The 19,071-nt window shown below is 42.5% G+C and overlaps 1 protein-coding gene across 2 annotated transcripts in view; it reads right to left on the bottom strand.

Annotated features, from left to right (window-relative positions):
- The window catches only part of IGF2BP1 (insulin like growth factor 2 mRNA binding protein 1), a 67,777-nt gene extending 49,056 nt beyond the window's left edge, over positions 1-18,721 (bottom strand). The window contains exons 1-2 of one of the 2 annotated variants that reach the window (XM_081837908.1): positions 18,038-18,721; positions 16,331-16,391 (exon numbers count right to left, since the gene is read on the bottom strand). In XM_081837908.1, the coding sequence (XP_081694034.1) occupies positions 16,331-16,391; positions 18,038-18,212 (236 nt within the window). In that variant the 5' untranslated portion in view covers positions 18,213-18,721. The remainder of the gene's footprint in view (positions 1-16,330; positions 16,392-18,037) is intronic. The other variant, XM_081837907.1, reaches the window with a different exon arrangement.
- Between the last annotated feature and the right edge of the window lie 350 nt (positions 18,722-19,071).

Below are 19,071 nucleotides of genomic sequence, written 5' to 3'. Positions count from 1 at the left end.
TATGGGATGCAGGTGGCGCTGTGGGTTAAACCACAGAGCCTAGGACTTGCCGATCAGAAGGTCGGCAGTTCGAATCCCCGCGATGGGGTGAGCTCCCATTGCTCAGTCCCTGCTCCTGCCAACCTAGCACTTCGAAAGCATGTCAAAGTGCAAGTAGATAAATAGGAAGGTAAGGAAGGTAAACGGCGTTTCCATGCGCTGCTCTGGTTCGCCAGAAGCGGCTTAGTCATGCTGTAAGCCGGCTCCCTTGGCCAATAAAGCGAGACGAGCGCCGCAACCCCAGAGTCGGTCACGACTGGACCCAATGGTCAGGGGTCCCTTTACCTTTACCTTAAACCTAGGGTACGGTAGCCACAACAGAATGTCTAGGTAACTTTTGTTGCAGTTGTTTTACTACTATTATTATTATTATTATTATTATTATTATTATTATTATTATTTTACCGCTTTACAGTTGTACCTTGGTTGTCAAACTTAATCCGTTCTGGGAGTCCGTTTGACTCCCGGAACCATTCCAAAACCATGGCGCGGCTTCCGATTGGCTGCAGGGGCTGCCTGGACTCAATCGGAAGCCGCAGAAGCCACATTGGACGTTCAGCTTCCAAAAAACATTCAAAAAACAGAAATCTCACTTCCGGGTTTTCGATGTTCGGCAGCTGAAATGTTTGGCAACTAAGCCGTTCGGCAACCAAGGTACAGCTATATATTTTAAAGAGGAAAAAATCTCAAAGCGGTTTACAACACGTTAAAACATCCAATAAAACAATCTAGGATAAAAAAAAAACAAGCTTCAGGGAAAATATGTCAGATCCTTCTTCTAAGTGATATTTTGCTTTCCCCAGTTGCTAGCCTGATATCCAAAGATCTTCCCTGGTCGCAATTGGACCCGCTGCCAGTTGCAAAACGCACCTGGCACCCAACTAATTTTGAACACTGGTGGCAATCCACCCACCCACTCCCCCATTTCCCCAAGCTTAGAGGTTTCCTCGTCAGTTGCTCTGGGCTTTGGGGTTTCTCTGAGCACCACCAAACCCCAGAGCAAAACTGGTCAGCCGCTGTTAACATGAATTTTGGAAGGCCACCAAAACGTGAAGACCACTATGAAAAAGCGGGCATGCCAGAAGGGTTTTAACCATCAACACACACTTCCTTAATCAGTCAACGAAGGTAAGGGAGAGCTTCCACACAAGGATACAAATGGGACGAAGCGTTGCCAGCTTGCTGGTTGGGGTAATCCCAGCCCCTCTACACCCTGCCATCCTTTTTGCACATCTAGTACAGCAAATATGCACACACCAAATCTATTTTCTGCAAATGGACTTGAGTCTGCAGGTTTGGGAAGGCCGAGTTTCACTTATAACTTCGCGGCCAGCCAGGTTGACACGACAACACAGGCTACTTACTTAAAGTGAATCTGCAACAAGACCCTCCCTCCCATTTTTGTTTCTGCCACCACTGTGTATGACAGTGGTACCTCGGGTTAAGTACTTAATTCATTCCGGAGGTCCGTTCTTAACCTGAAACTGTTCTTAACCTGAAGCACCACTTTAGCTAATGGGGTCTTCCACTGCTGCCGCCAGGCCGCCGGAGCACAATTTCTGTTCTCATCCTGAGGTAAAGTTCTTCACCCGAGGTACTATTTCTGGGTTAGCGGAGTCTGTAACCTGAAGCATATGTAACCTGAAGCGTATGTAAACCGAGGTACCACAGATCCACTGTGCCCACCTCAATGTGCTGTAAATGCAGCTAATTCACTTCGTTCCTGATCATGTCATGGCTCTCAAGTGTCAGCTGCAATAAAACAAATGACCCATTTCCTGAAAGAGCAAAAGGGCGCTTGGGGTACAATCCTCCTCCTCCTCACCTCCATTTTAAAAAACAAACTTGAGCTTTGCCTGCTGTGGTTGCCTTAATTCATAAAAGTCCAGGGACTCGGAAGAATGAAGTCGGAATTTCACAAGCGCATGATGGAAATCCACAGGACCCGGTGTTGACAGAAGCCGGGCAAGGAGATGAAGGAGATCTTGGGGGCAGCAGTGGGACACATCACACAGGCCATGAAATGAGAAAAGGTGGGTGCTACAGCGTGGTTGGGGAGCAAAACCAGAAGAGGGGTGGACCGATGGTCTGCGTCTCCTAGTAGGAAACAATGCAGAACGGTGGAAAGGCACATTTTGCATTGAAAATAGCTAGTCCAAGCTGCGGTCCCAGGGCTGAAATGAATACTGGTGGTCTGACAGCTGATCCCAAAAGGCTATGTTACAAGGTGACAATAATTCACTGCATGGAAGGGATCAGATGACGAAGCATAGCCATTAGCCAGTCACCCAGTGTGTTTATTCTTCTGGGCAAGATCTACCACTCAAGCCACCCCAGAGCAGATGGGATGCTTTCTTATCATCATCCTCACCACCACCACAACCACATTTCTGTGAGATGCGGAAAACCACGTGTGGTCAGCTGCAAGGCTGAAATAATGAGTGATGAACATTCCTGGCTGCCTGAAATTTGGCTTTAGCCACTCGCAACATACTCCACATACAGAGACATTTGTGGCGTCGTACGTGTGTGGATGGTCGTTGCTTGTTTGTAGCACGGCGTCCATGCGACGTTCTTCAAGAAAGCCCACCTGTTTGGCAAGCTTCCTTGACTTTTTCGAGCACCAAAATGGCAATGCACCATTGCTGAGGAAATGGAGGTTCTTTCCCCTATACAGTGGTACCTCAGGTTAAGTACTTAATTCGTTCCGGAGGTCCGTTTTTAACCTGAAACTGTTCTTAACCTGAAGCACCACTTTAGCTAATGGGGCCTCCTGCTGCTGCCATGCCGCTGGAGCACGATTTCTGTTCTCATCCTGAAGCAAAGTTCTTAACCTGAAGCACTATTTCTGGGTTAGCGGAGTCTGTAACCTGAAGTGTATGTAACCTGAAGCGTATGTAACCCAAGGTACCACTGTACGGTCATACCTTGGTTGTCAAACGCCTTGGTAATTGGACGTTTTGGTTCCCAAACGCAGCAAACCCAGAAGTGAGTGTTCCGGTTTGCAAACGTTCTTCAGAAGCTGGACGTCCGACGGGGCTTCTGATTGGCTGCAGGAGCTTCCTGCAGCCAATCAGAAGCCGCACTTTGGTTCCTGAACATTTTCGAAGTCGAACGGACTTCTGGAATGGATTCTGTTCGACTTCCAAGGCAATCAGAAGCTGCAGAAACTCCATCGGATGTTTGGGTTCCAAAGAACGTCCACAAATCAGAACAGTCACTTCCGGGTTTGCGGCGTTCAGGAGCCAAAACCTCCGAGCACCAAGGCTTTCAGGATTGAAGGTAAAGGTAAAGGTAAAGGACCCCTGACAGTTAAGTCCAGTCGCGAACGACTCTGGGGTTGTGGCGCTGATCTTGCTTTACTGGCTGAGGGAGCCGACGTTTGTCCGCACACAGTTTTTCGGGGTCATGTGGCCAGCATAGGGCAGTGAGCTGAAAATGGGTGTTTTCTCATATTGCCCCTGTATTTTGGAATGCCCTTCCCTCTCTGCCATAAGTAAACCAGCAACCACAAGTTGCTTTCAACATCTTCACTTTCCCTGACCCATCAGACTGCACACTATTTTATGTGTTTGTGGCCCATGACTTCCTGTTTTATTTGATTTTATATGCTCTTTTATACTGCAGTTTTATTGGTTTTGGGCTGCATTTTTGTTTTAACAATATCATATTTTTTTTAACTGTACACTGCTTAGAGGTTTAAAAAACATTGTTTATAAATGCTATATAATGCTTTGTATATATTTTTTTGAAATAAAAACTTGCAGTTGTTTGTATTTAGGCCATGGTATGCTTTGTAATTATAAACTACATATCCTTTCCCTCTTGATATGTTTTATTATTACTTAATACATTACATAGGTGTCTTCTTTACTGATTGTGACAACTTACTCTTTTCTCTCTCTTTGCAAACAAATTGCTCTTTTATTTTTTCCCTGTCACCTGTTTATACATTTAATTACTTTTTTAAAAATGCTGATAGATAGGCAATGCAATCTAGAAGTCTTATTCAGCTATGCTGAATGAACGTGGCTTTGAATCCAAGCAATATATCTTAACTGATCTGAAAATCTGATTGGGAGTTGTGCTCCTTTGGCCTCTAGCTATTCTCAACTTGTTAGATAGTGGAAAACTACCCAGAAAGAGTAAACCCAGGGGGGGCTTCACTTCTACTGTTCTCAGATTTTGCAGCTCTGTGTACACAAACTTGCACAGACTCTGTCCCAAGCTCTACATTAGCCATCTCAAACTTTGTCCAGGGCTAGCCTTCCTAAGTCAATAATGTATGCTCCCCATTCATATCGTTTATTGACAATAGTGCAGTAATCTCCGTCTGTCTCAGTCACAGCAGACACTATGGAAAAATGATCTTAAGGCTCTGAGCTCCGGTATACCCTGTGAATGTGAGCTGAAACTGTAATGCAAAAAGCTTTGCAAATCTGTTTCGATGTCATATGGATGACTGCAGACAAGACTTAACACCTGCACATGTATTTGTCCTGGTGACTGGCAACTCCTTACAATTTTTCAAAATTATTTTGAGTTTAGAATGCTTAACTGAAGGCATTAATTTCTACTTATTGTGGTCAGGGCAAGAAGCACACTATGTGTGTACACTCACTGAATGCTAGCCCTGCATAAAGGTAAAGGGACCCCTGAACAGTTAAGTTTAGTCAAAGGCGACTAAACGGCACTGCGGTGCTCATCTCGCTTTCAGGCCGAGGGAGCCGGCGTTTGTTCACAGAGAGTTTTCCAGGTTGTGTGGCCAACAGGACTAAACTGCTATTGGTGCATGGAGGACCGTGACGAGTGCCAGAGCGCATGGAAACACTGTTTACCTTCCCTCCGCAGCAGTACCTATTTATCTACTTGCACTGGCGTGCTTTCGAACTGCTAGGTTGGCAGGAGCAGGGACTGAGCAACAGGAGCTCACTCCATTGCGGGGATTCGAACCGCCGACCTTCCGATGAGTGAACCCAAAACGCTCAGTGGTTTAGACCACAGCGCCACCCACGTCCCTTCCTTACAGGAACCTGGACCCATATGCTTGGATGGAAGGGGACAGGGTCGCTGGTAGGATCCTTTAACACAATAACCACGGAGACAGCTGAATTTGGCTTGTGTGAGAGGCCAGAGGTCCCAAACAGAACTCTAGCAATGGGACCTGGGCACCTATCTCTGTACCAGTCTCTGTACCTACCAGATAGCAAAATCAGGTGACACAAGGAGCCAATAGGATTCCACCAGGTGTTATAAAGCTGCTGGCTCTGGGCTGGCTCTTCAGTCTGAACAACGTGCTGCTCAGACACAGATTGTTAAGACTGCCTACCCTCACTTGGTCCAGGGTGGATCTGATTTAAATCAAATTGATTTAAATCACTAGTCAGTAAGACTTGATTTAAATATTTTTATTTTTATTTTACAGAAAGACTCATTCTTGCTGATATAATCTTAATATATACAACCAGATGAAGGTTTTGTTTTTGGAATAATAAACTTTCTGAGTAGTTTTTACAGTTATATCAAAAATTACTGATTTGGTTATACATTAGAAATACATAGACAAATAATTATGAAATTATTGTGAGGTTTAATAAGTTAACTGTTTATATTTGGACAACTTTTCTGCTGTACTTTGCTGGAAGGAGAAAAATAATCATTTCCTTGATAACAATTTAAACAATTAATTTAACTAAAACAATAACATTATAGCATATGTATCCATGTTTGTTAACTGATCATGTGGTTAAACGATTTTTTAAAATAAAAAAACTAGACTGAGTTTTAGCATACGTGAAAAACTTAAAACAAATCCTTATTTCCTGATGAATAGCCTTTGGAGTAGAATGTAACTTAAATAGAAAACTATCTTTAGAAAGATTTTTCCTCCAAAAGCATTTTATTTTAGAAATCCAATTTAACTTTAAAAAATCTGATTTAAATTTGAAAAATCTGATATATATTTTTTAAAAAATTAAAAACACTGCGCACCTTTGGGTCACTAACCCTGGTACTAATAGGAATAGCTCTACTTTTTCCACCCTCTCTTTTCCTTGCCTCCTCTCCTTTTTTTGTATTCAGGTGTTCAAAATTGACCACACATCAGGTGCATTTTGCACCTGGCTTTAGACCACTTCTGACCAAGTGAAGAAGCCTGGGCGCCAGGATCATTGGATCTGGAGTATTTTCACACACTAATACCCCATTCTGTAGAATTCAACCAGTTATGTTTTATCCACACAATCAGAATGAATTTCAGGAACCATATTGCTTTTTCTGTGCAGCGTGAGCAGAAGTTGTCACCATTAAGAAAAAGAGGTCGGAATAGGCCAATATGTATGTGGACGGTCCCTAGATTGAGTGACTTATCTTCTTTAAGTTCTCGAAGCTCTTAACCTTTCTCAAGGTTGTCATCTGAACTAGCCAGATGTGTAACTGAGAATCAATCACGGTCAATCCATCATTTGAAAAATAAGAATTCAGAGCAGTCATGCCTCAAAATGTAAACCAGACATTCCATTTTGGCAACTGCAACCTTGGTTTAAGGAGCCATTTGGCCCCTAGCTTATATATCTGAGTTTCTCATACTACTCTCACATGTTTGTCTGAATTAATTTATTTCCCTCCCCACACCCCACCTGATTCTTTCCTCCTTTCCTTTTTAATGTTAATAGACCAATTCTATGTACATATATGGTATAATGGATCAAAAGAATATACATGAACAAAAAGCTTAACCTGTGATATTCAACACACTCCTCAGACATAAAATTAAGTACAACTCAACTACAGTGGTACCTCGGGTTACATATGCTTCAGGTTACATATGCTTCAGGTTACAGACTCCGCTAACCCAGAAATAGTACCTCGGGTTAAGAACTTTGCTTCAAGATGAGAACAGAAATCGTGCGGCGGCAGCGGGAGGCCCCATTAGCTAAAGTGGCACCTCAGGTTAAGAACAGTTTCGGGTTAAGAATGGACCTCCAGAATGAATTAAGTACTTAACCCGAGGTACCACTGTATGCTGGAAATTTTTTACCAGTAAACCTCGTGCACCATCTCTCAGTGGAAAATAGAGATGTTTGAAAGATCTGCCTTTTTGTTAATTCACTTACTAAAGCCACAACCCTGAGAACCACCATTCTTCTACAACCATCTTTTAACCATTGGGGTATTCTAGCTCTCTAACTGACCAGCTCTCTAGATTCTTACTCCTGTTTGTGTTCTCGTAATTCTCCTCAGAGGTAAGTCAGAATTATTTCTATTTTGCTGAAGGGGATCTCAGAATCAGAAATAGTGACTCGCCCGAGACTATGCAAATAGCAGGAATCTGACTCTCAAGATTCCTCAAGGCGATTCTGTATCTTATTGGCTTCCAACCAATCTTGTACAGGTTCATGTAAACTTTTTCCCCCAGCCCAAAGTCAGTGAATTTGCACAAGCTGAGTTAGTCTTCTGGATTGTTCAACACAAGGCTGGATCAAGACAAAACATGTTTTTGATTCAACCTCTTTCCTAAGATTGTCAGGAGGCAATTTTGTCATACATACGTATTCTGCATTAGTTGGGAAATGGGATCAGCAAAAGCCACAGAAAAAGAAATGTCTATTCAGATCTAGACAAAATATTTGTCTTGAATTCATCTTTCATCCCAGAGGAAAAACATGCCTAAATACCAGTGAAATAAATAAAGACCAGGGTTTAAATCCCAGAGATTTAATGGTGACATGTTCTGCACACACACCATGCATTTAAAGAACTTTGTTTTGCTCCAAAGAAACCTGTAGCTCATTAAGGATTGAGAATTGTAGTTCTGTGAGGGGTATACTATGGTTCCCAGGATTCTCTGAAGGAAAGGAATGTTCTTTAAAAGTGCTTTACAGATACAGTCATACCTTGGTTGTCGAACGCCTTGCGACTTGGCTCCCAAACACTGCAGACCTGGAAGTGAGTGTTCCAGTTTGCAAACGTTTTTTGGAAGCCGAACGTCTTGTGCAGCTTCCGATTGGCTGGAGGAAGCTCCTGCAGCCAATCGGAAGCAGTGCCTTGGTTTTCAAATGTTTTCAGAAGTCGAAGGGGCTTCCGGAACGGATTACGTTCGAGAACCAAGGTACGACTGTACTGTATACATGAAGCCTGTGTACATCTAACATCTTACTAGCTGCTGAAGCATAAACTGATTTAAACCCATTCTTAAAGCTGAATCTTCTTAGTTGGATTGTTCCATTAATCAAGCGTCCAGCAGATGTTTTTAAACACCTTTGACTACAGACTTCAAAAAAGTGATATTAAAGATGTTCTTAAGCACTCGGCTGGAAGGAAAGTGGAGCTCCTTGGCATCACTTGGGATAGAATCCTAACTTTTTTCTCTTGCTCTAATACACCAAATAAATGAAGCATTAGAGAGCACAGAAATGTAGCGTTCAAAGGGGTCCCCAGGGTCATCTAGTCCAACCCCCTGCAATGCAGGAATCTCAATGAAAGCATCCATGGCAGATGGCCACCTAACCTCTGCTTAAAAACCTCCAAGGAAGGAGAGTCCCCTCCACCCCTTGTAGGAGTCTGCTCCACTGTCAAACTGCTCTTACTGTCAGAAAGTTATTCCTGATGTTTAGTCAGAATCTTATTCTTTTGTAACTGATTCAGATGCTACCCTCTGCAGCAGGAGAAAACAGCCATTTGGATATTTGAAGATGGCTATCATATCTCCTCTCAGTCTCCTCTTTACCAGGCTAAACATACCCAGTTCCCTCAACCGTTCCCCACAAGGCTTGGTTTCCATACCCTTTACGATTGCAAGAATTCCTGAAACCTGAAGCCATTGACATTTCCCACCAGAACTTCATAAAATAGGACCACCACCACTTTAGTGTAGGAAGGGAGCCTTATATCCATGAATCAGAGCACTGGTCCACGATGGTCTAAAATGACTGGCCACATCTCTCCAAGGTCTCAGATGGGGGCTTTCTCTCAGCAACACCAAGAGATGCTGGAATTGAAGCTGAGAACACATGAATGATCTTGGGGGCCAAACAAGTTGCCCACCTTCTCCTAGCAGATCCACAGCCTTCAAAACAAAACTCAAGTATTAAGACAAGCAATAAGAAAAAGGGACACTGAGGTTCAGATAAATAGACACTGCTCATCCCACAGAATGGCAAAAACACCACCAAATGCATCATAGAATTGTAGAGTTGGAAGGGACCCTGTGGGTCGCCTAGTTCACTAATCCACTACAGTGGTACCTCGGGTTAAGAACTTAATGTGTTCTGGAGGTCTGTTCTTAACCTGAAACTGTTCTTAACCTGAAGCACCACTTTAGCTAATGGGGCCTCCTGCTGCTGCCGCGCTGCTGGCACACGATTTCTATTCTCATCCTGAGGTAAAGTTCTTAAAGTGAGGTACTATTTCTGGGTTAGCAGAGTCTGTAACCTGATGAGTCTGTAACCCGAGGTACCACTGTACTATCTTCCTTGGGAATAACAGGTTCTATTATTTATAATACCATTATGATGGGATTCTGCTTCCCTGCCACTGGAGAGGGGAGGAAAGCGAAGTCCTATTTGTTACACAACTGGGCTGCTACAGCTGAACCCAACCCCAAAACACAATACCAAATTGTTTACTCAGAACTGCATCCGACTAAGTAAAATGAGGTTTAAAGGTACCCCTGACCGTTAGGTCCAGTCGCAGACAACTCTGGGGTTGTGCGCTCATCTCGCTCTATAGGCAGAGGGAGCCAGCGTTTGTCCGCAGACAGCTTCCAGTTCATGTGGCCAGAATGACTAAGCCGCTTCTGGCAAACCAGAGCAGTGCACGGAAACGCCATTCTATCTTCCCACCGGAGCGGTACCTATTTATCTACTTGCACTTTAATGTGCTTTTGAACTGCTAGGTGGGCAGGAGCAGGGACCCCGTCGCGGGGATTCGAACCGCCAACCTTCTGATCGGCAAGTCCTAGGCTCTGTGGTTTAGACCACAAATGGGGCTTACTCCTAGCTAAATACACACCGGCTTATGGTAGGAATACCCACACATCCAAGCCCAAACCATCATCCTGGCCAATGCTAAGTCAGAGGTCCTCAGATATGCAGAGAACTCACACAACAACAGGACCCAAAGAACCATTTGGCAAATGCTGTGAACCCAAGGGAAGACATGGGGCTAATGTTTCTCAAGCAACATGCTGCCAAGTGGGGGAAATCGACTGCTCAAAAAGAAAAGGGCACAATTCCCCTGTTCTGGGTAAAGGATCCTGGTTTTCAAAGTTCTGCCTCACCAATATGAACAAGTACCTTCCTCTTTTCATAAATGCAGCATCTTAGACCCCAGGAATCATGGACACCGCCATTTAACTATACAGTACGTGGTGTAAAGCTGAAAACAAATTACAGTGGTACCTCGGGCTACATATGCTTCAGGTTACAGACTCCGCTAACCCAGAAATATTACCTCACGTTAAGAACTTTACCTCAGGATGAGAACAGAAATCGTGCTCCGGCGGCGCAGCAGCAGCAGGAGGCCCCATTAGCTAAAGTGGTGCTTCAGGTTAAGAACAGTTTCAGCTTAAGAACTGACCCCCAGAATCAATTAAGTACTTAACCCAAGGTACCACTGTAAAACTAAGAAGCTGCACTTTCTTTTCCCAAATCTTTAGCATGCCATCTTTTTAGAGAGCTACAACTTGTAGGTATCACAACTTCTAGAACCAATTATCATTCTACGTCTCTTCTAAAGCAAATATTTGCTGCTTTGTTCCAAGTGTCACTACCCTTTCAGGAAACTGAACTTTCCCACCAATGCTTCCCCCTGCCTTTACAAAACCCCCACAAAAGTTCACTAAATTTAAAAGGGCATACCGTGCAATCTGTATTTGTAAACCTGCACATTTCCTTGGAGGCAAGCCCCACTTCGCTCAGTGGGGCTGACTCCCAGGTAAGTGTGCATAGGAATTAAGACTTAAGAAATCTTTTGTGGTGTCACCAAGGGAAACGCATTCAACTCATAAAGTCAGCATGTATCTGCTGAGCAGACTAGTTATTAGCTACCAATAAATAGAACCTCCTATAAGGCATCTTGGAGTTGATTCTCTATCTTAGATGCTTGGGATTTTTAAATGCTAAATTTGTCTTATTTTTTTCAAGAATCTCTTCCATTTTCCCAACTTTTTGCTGCCACAGTTCTGAAAAGCATCCATTTTTCTGGGTATTTTGGGAAGTTTGGGGGGAAATGAATACATAAAAAGGGGCGTGGGAAGAATGGCATTTATCATTTGAGGTATGTTTCCCTGCAAATGCAAACCAAGAATTACTTGTGAATTCTCCTAAAACTTCTATTTTTCCTTTATGTAAAATATGAACACTTTTCTAACCAGTGAAAAACTGCCCCCTTAGTTCCCCTCTTCAGTTGAAACTTTTAAGAACTAAACAGGTGCTTAGAATTCTACTAAGGCTGCACTTTCCCTGAGACTTAGCCCTACCAAACATATTGGGACTTACTTCTGAGTAAAATGCATAGGTTTGGATTGCCTATGCCTGTCTAACTTTAAAAATTTCAACCAGGAAGATCCAATTAATTCACATTGCTCAAAAGGTACCAGGTCCAAGCTGAAGACAAGACATACTTTTCTTGATCCGTGGGATCTCCCTCATGTGAATTTGCAGTGCGCCATGCAGAAAAAGTATGCAGCATGGGATCAATAGAAGCGATCCAGCGAGACGCGAAACTTTCCTTGTCACATGTTGGCTCTCTAGCCACTTAGGGGTAACTGCTTCACACCAACCTTTTCCCATTTTTATTGCCTCTAAGTAGGGCTACTTTGGGGGCACATCTTTAACTCTATGAACAGTTCCTGGATTGGAAACCAGTCAGTACCTCAGGTTAAGTACTTAATTCATTTTGGAGGTCCGTTCTTAACCTGAAACTGTTCTTAACCTGAAGCACCACTTTAGCTAATGGGGCCTCCTGCTGCTGCCGCGCCACCGGAGCACGATTTCTGTTCTCATCCTGAAGCAAAGTTCTTAACCCGAGGTACTATTTCTGGGTTAGCCGAGTCTGTAACCTGAAGCATATGTAACCTGAAGCGTATGTAACTCGAGGTACCACTGTACTGCAACAGAGATTTTAAATCTACATGTCATTTCTGCCTTTCCTGTCCCTATTACCCGTTGCATTTTATGAGCTTACTTTTATACCCCCAACAATTCCCTAGGAAAGACACTGTTGCCTGTAACCAAAATATATATATATGAAGCAATACCAAACAGGTAAATCTACCAAAATAGGTATGCAAAAAGCAAAACAGAACCATTTTGAAATAGTACGTTTAAGCTCCTTTAAGTGAAAGCTTTTAGCATGATTCCAACTTTCTTTCCTTTTGATGCAAAACAAGTGTAAAGTTAACCCTTTTGCTGGGAATTGAACAGTAACAAATTAAAGCAAATGTTTTTTTGTAGATTCTCCCATTAAACTTAAGGCTGCAAACCTCTACACACAATCATCCTGGGGGAAAGCTCCATTAAACTCAATGTGTCTTCCTTCTGAGTAGGAATGCATAGGATTGCCCTGTTAGTTCCTTGTTTGTTGTAAGGATAAAAAGCTCACAGACACACGGATCTTCAGCTAAATTTGTAGAAAACTACACATCTACTACAGGATCTAAGCTTTCACACATTCTATTAAAAAGAGCCTAACTTAAGACACTGCACATGTATTGACGAGATACCTTAAGCAAGTTTTCTCATAATTCTACAGAAGTTAACCCCAAACAACAACAAAAATCCTAATAATTAATAAGTGTGCTACTTTTGTGAATAACAAAGCTTAGCTATACCTGTAGAAAAACTGCCTTAAAACCATCACATGCAACATGTCCCTATTAGTTAGAATTTTGACTACAGAGGTATAATCACTGTTTCCTTAGTTACTAAATTTCATTCTCTCTATGCTAGTCACTTCCAGTCTTTCATATTTGGAATGTTTGCTTGATGGATTCACTTAATTTTCCCTCCTCTCATTCTTATCCATTCACATTTGTCCTGGTCCCCCACCCCACCCCACAACTCTATCCACTTCAATCTTTTCAGTCTGAGACAACCCCACCCCTAACCTCCAAACATTTCTTAACATTCTTGAGTCCTTAAAACATCTTCGAGGTTGTTTTAATTAACCCTTTCCACCACCAAAGGAATTTGCTGACTTTTAAGGAATAAAATTGCAAAAAAAAAAAAATCCCCCCATGTCCTTTTTTTCAATAAAGTTATAACTGAAAACATACATCCCAAACACACAAAGTCTTTTTAAATATATATAAATTGCAACTCGGGAGTACTTTCTTGTAAGTAAATGCAACTTTTAACAAGAATGTCAAGTAGAGATATTACAGTCCCAGAAAGACCCAACAAGACTTCTCATTAAGTGCTTTATTTGTATATAGTTCAGTTTTTCTAAGTAGGAAATCGCAAATTTACTTATCCATCTGTGCATCTCATATATTAAGAAAATGTTAACTCTGTGCTTGGTATCTCAACTTGGTATTTGTTGAGCTTCATTTTTTAAAAATATAACATCCTGCAACAACCAATTCATTAAAAACTAGCTGAAATCATTCACAATTGTGGTGGAGATAAGCCCTTTTAGATATATTCAGGACCAACCATTTTTACAGAGGCCAGTAGCACATCCTACACGTGTTTTAATTACTATTTAAGATATCCAGGTGGCAGAGTTTATAAATGGTAGGCATGCCATGTCAGTGGCAGTGTAGATTATAATCATTCCTAGAAATCTTTCCTTTCAAATCTGAGTATTTTGGGGCAACTTCTAGTAAATGAGGCTCAAGAAATAAGCCAAGCTTTATTTATTTTTAACTGTGGTTTTACTTCATTAAAAAAAATAATAAACAAAGGATACAGATCAGTATGCCTCTGTTTGGCTAGAATTTTCTTCCACTTAAAAGGTGACATTTTTTACAGATTTAGAGAGAAGGGGAAAACAACTCTCACAGTTATTGAGACTATGCTAATCATATTTAATTAACTAGTTGGGTATCATCCCAAACAAGAAAATCAAGTCTCGATACAAGTGAAAGGAAACACCTTAGCCCTGTAAAAATTCAAGCTAGCAGAGTATACATTTTTATCAATGGAAAAGTGATCTTGTATGAAATACAGGCTCTCCTTTCTTGCCCTTAATACCTTGCCCAAAAGATTCAACATTTTTACTCTCACTTCTATAGGAAAGAAATGCAAAATCCCTGTTGGGAAACTATTGAAGTCACTTTATCACACATCCTGAGCACAAGGTTAAAAATGTATTTTAAGGGAACCTACAAATTAAATCCTGGCATGCAACAGATGACGTCAGACCAACTCTTCTAAGGAAGACTTTGAAAACTCCAACATGGCCACTGACTATTAAGAAGGCAGATGTTTAGATGCATGGAGGTGAAAATATACCCCAGTGATAAGTCGTCTGGGATCTGTTTGATTTCTCTGCCTCAAGTCTACTACCAGGTTTAATTTTTCTTCCTACTTACACCCATATAACCACAATTTGCTTTGAATTACAAAATCTTTCAAGTGATTAATTTGTATATGGTAGATTTCTTAGCATTACTTAGCAAGACTTAAAGAGAATCAGCAACTCCTCAAAATCATCAAATTTCTACACAACTGACAGGCTTTTTTGAAAGCGCTGAACAGGAAACAAGAATAATCAAGTTCCTTTTCTCTCCCTCCAACACCCAATCCCAGCTCCCAAATGTTTATTTTGCTTTGTTTCATTCTAGAATTGCCTGCCCCAAAATCCTTCTCCCAATTGTCATTTTAAACCACAGCTACACTGTGTACCATGCCACAAAGACAGTTACAAGCACTATTGATCACCCATTACACAAGGCCCATGCCTGTTGCTACAATAAAATAAATTATCGAATAGATTTCGGGAGCCTTCCAATCCGGAGGGAGCTGAGGGAAGTCATTCATAAAAAAGAAATGTTATCCTCCATCAGCACATTCTGCTACAAAGTTTGAAAGTCCAAGATATCTACACTCCCCAAAAGGAGAAAGAGAAATTGTGATGGGAATCACAAAACAGAATATATTGAACTATATAGTAACAAACACTCACCTTTCACCCCACCCCCTTTATTTTTTAAACAACTGCCTGGAAAACACAAATTCACACTGAATTCTGGTGGAACAGCGCATTATGATGTTTGCGTCTCCTAGATTTCACAGGAATGAAGAGTAATTGTAACTTTTCTCCACACCATGTGATTTTTGCTTCACCATGCCTATCCAAATCTGCCATTTTTAATCCAGGCAACCAAACCATTGTACAAGCAGCAAGTACACATATTGAATATGTTAATACCACATTAAAGCATGATGAGATAACTACATCTCCACCAAGATGTAAAGTTTGAGAATTATTCAGAGGGGCAGCAAATGAGAAAAAAACCAATACATTAAAGCATTAAAACAAAGCATTACATTAAATTAAAACAAAGCATTAAAAGGTTGCATTGCAGAGGAAAGTCTGTTCAAGTAGGTATTTATTTACAGTAAATGGCCCTGAAATTTACAAAAGAGCACCTCTGCCTCCCAATTTTCAAATTCCCTCTGAATATACTGTATTCTGATTTTATCTCTTTTCCCCTCTGGTACTTTAAGGGGGCAATCCTATGGGCAAGATCCACCAGGATGAGCTGCATAGGATACAGAAGTCAAGCTCAAGGCCCCAACCCTGGCTTAGCTGAAGATACATGAGAGTAAGTTGCTCAGTTTGGATGAGTTGAGGCTTGTGTAAGTCTCCCCAAAAGGGGCGTGGTGGGGGTGGGACCAGAGAAAGGGGCTTAAGGCAGGATCCTAAACCCATTTGGCTCAGCCACGTGATCTGGCAATACAGTGTAAAAGCACTATTTTGAAAGTTTTCCCCTCTTTCAGGATTAAGCAGAGCAGCAGCCCCACTGCTAAACAGGGTTTGGATTTGGTGTGACTTTATGACAGCTTAATTTACACCAATTTGCACCAGCTTCTTGCATAGGATTGCTCTGCAAAAGTAACTCTAGGAATTTGGATGGGGGGGTGAATCAAATTAGCCACCAATTTTGTTTTCTGCTCTCTTCAAAATAGTTTCCTTTCAAAGCAGAGATTGAAAATGCTAATACACCTAGTTTTGTCTGCACAACTCTGGGGAATTTTAAAAACACGTTTTCTTCTTTTCCTTTAAGCAAACATGGAATTTTCTCAACATGGAAAATTTTAAAGAAATTAAACAACTGGATTACCTTTGCTTTTTAGGTACTGAGTGTTCAATCTCAAGTTGTTTTCCATGCAGCTCCACTTTGCCTAAAAACACAAGTGTCTTTTTTAAAAAAACATGTGCATAAGGAAACCTGGACACCATTCTCACATACAGCTCAACTTTTGCTCCCATTCCTCATATTTTAATTCAATTTTATTGGGGAATTCAGATGGCCTTCATCAGAAATCCCACTGCCTTGGGAGGTGCGTTTTCCTCTAGATAAAACAAAAAACTGGATTTCAAATTGAGGGGACTAAACAATGGAAGAAACCAATAATGGAGGTTTCCCCATGACCCTACTTTTTGTACATTCAATTCATTCCTCCTTCACACGCTGGAAGATCTGTTTAATCACAGGAAAGGCAAATTTAAGATTTGCAAGGCCTCTTCCGTCGATTTATTCCACCTCAACTTGTTCGGCTGTATCTTTTTTTAAAAAATAATAATAAGAAAATCCATGAAAACTGTATTCAGCTGGGAAGAAGGAACGTGAATCTAGAAAAGGATGGGGAAACTAAATTCTGATGTGTTCCTTTCGAGTAAGGGGCAAAAGAGGTTTTTCCCCAGGAAAAGGCAACATCAGCTTTGCTTGCTAGTTCCTCTCTGCCTCTTCTCAATCTCTTAGCAGCATGGCGACCTTCGCGCTAATACACACATCACATGCCCCAGGAAAACCCAGTTTAAAATCAAAATGGCCAAAGTCCAACAACTCCCGTCTTCCCTCCCCACCTCCCACTTCCAGAGGAGCCCCTCTCCCATCCCACAAAGCACCTCACACTCTTTTAAAGGGCAAAAACAGAGCATTTGATCCCATGGCAAAACCCAAATGGCCTTGCAAGACGAACCACCGAGGCCGGGGGGCGGGGGTTGATCATGGAACCTCGAATTAGGGGAAAGGGGCTTAATATTTTGATTTGATCCCCCCTTTCATCTCCAGAGAGAGCGGGGGCTGATTTGGGGGGGGGCGTCCAAAGACTTCCCGGGAGCAAAAGAGAAAACTGTCATTCTCGCCCTTTTTGTGTGCGCGTTTTCACGTTGCGAGGGGGGTTGCCAAATTTTACCCTTAAGGGAGATCCACTATGTTAGAAGAGGAAACCTTCTGGGTGGGAGGGAGGAGGAATTCAAACAAATAAAAGAATTCTGCGAGCCCTCTAGAAATCCACTGGAAGCTAACACTAACAATCCTAGGCCCTACAAGTTGTGTATTACGCAAGACACACAAGAGACATGGTTCTCGACTCGGGGTCAGATAGACAGGGCGAAGGGGGGGTGCAAAGCTGTGTGTGTGTGTGTGTCCCCAACTACCCCAAGTTGCGGATGGGAGAGTAGTGGGGGAGAAATACGAAACGAAAGTGAACTTTCATTGATGACACCCCAGAGGTAGAAAAGAAACAGGGCGGAAGACGCACGAGTATCGGAGAAGTGTGGCTGAACGCATCTTTGCAAAACCACATTGGTGTGGATCTTGGAAAGGGAAAAGAGGATCGCCAGAACTGGGAGCGCTAGGCAGTTACTGCTGCTGCCGCTGTTGTTGTTTTTAAAAAAAGAAATGTGTTTGGATCTATAATTTTTTAAAAAAATCTCAACCCCCCCCCAAAAAACAAAAAAAAACCCTAAATCCACTACGGCTTCAGAAGGAGAGAGCGGGGGGATGGGGTGGAGAAGAGACAAGAGAGATCCATTGGCTTACCAGAAAAAGTTTCGATGGCTTTCATGGCCCATTGCTCATCTGGGCAGTCGACAAAGGCGTAGCCAGATTTCACCAAGAACTGGCCACTGAAGGAGATCTTGTGGTCGTTGAAGACTTTCTCCAGATCCGCCGGAGTCACGTTCTCGTTGAGGTTCCCAATATACAGCTTGTTCATGGCTGATGCGTTTTGCACAAAATGTGGGGTAGGTCCAAAAAGGGAGGGAGTCACGGGAGGTGGGAGGGAAAATATATTATCTCACACACCGGGGTGGGGAAAGGAGGGCGATGGTAGGTGGGTGGGTGTGAAACTTTCAACAGATTCTTTTTTTAAAAAATCCTACCTCTCTTTTTTTGTTTGGAAAAAAAAGTTTCTTATTCAATCTTGTAGGCCCAGCAAGTAGGAAAAGCCTGTTATTTTGGGTGTGGGGAGGAAAGGTGGGGGTGATCTAAGAGGAAAGAGGGGGGGAAATGTTCCCTGTTTGACGGAATCAATGGGGCTGGTGGGGCTGGATGCAACTTGCTATGGCGGACTTGGGAAAATGGCTCTTTTTTTTTTCCTTTTCCAGCGGCCCCCCAACTCCTTTTGAGTCGCAGCTCATGTGTCACACTCGCACACACACACACCACATAGGACGTCTCTGAGGCTGAAGGCAGCCTTTGGCGCCGCCCCTAAATAAAATCGACCTGGAAAAATGAGTGAAAATGTTTGCAAGAGGAAGCCACGTGGTGGAGCCCCCAAAAGGGACCACCCCTCCGAGGGGAGGGGCGCGCACGCACCGACAGACGCGCTCATGGGCAGAGGCGCGGCAGCTTTCCATTGCTCGCTCTCTTTCTTTTTTTTAACCCACCCCCCAACGGCAAATACTATTTTATTTACATTTTGCCCATCTTTCTTTCCCTCCCCTTAAAAAACAACAACCCGTTTTCTCCATTTCCTTGTAGAATCCAAATCTGTGTAGTAGGACCACCTCTCTCGCCTCCTCCCCACCCCACCGCTTTTGCTGGAGGGCTGCGACGAGACCCAACCCCCATCG

The sequence above is a fragment of the Podarcis erhardii genome (assembly GCF_964252035.2).
Source record: "Podarcis erhardii genome assembly, chromosome: 13".
Classification (NCBI taxonomy): domain Eukaryota; kingdom Metazoa; phylum Chordata; class Lepidosauria; order Squamata; family Lacertidae; genus Podarcis; species Podarcis erhardii.
Note: the sequence above shows the minus strand (reverse complement) of the source record. Positions and strands in the feature narration are given on the sequence as shown.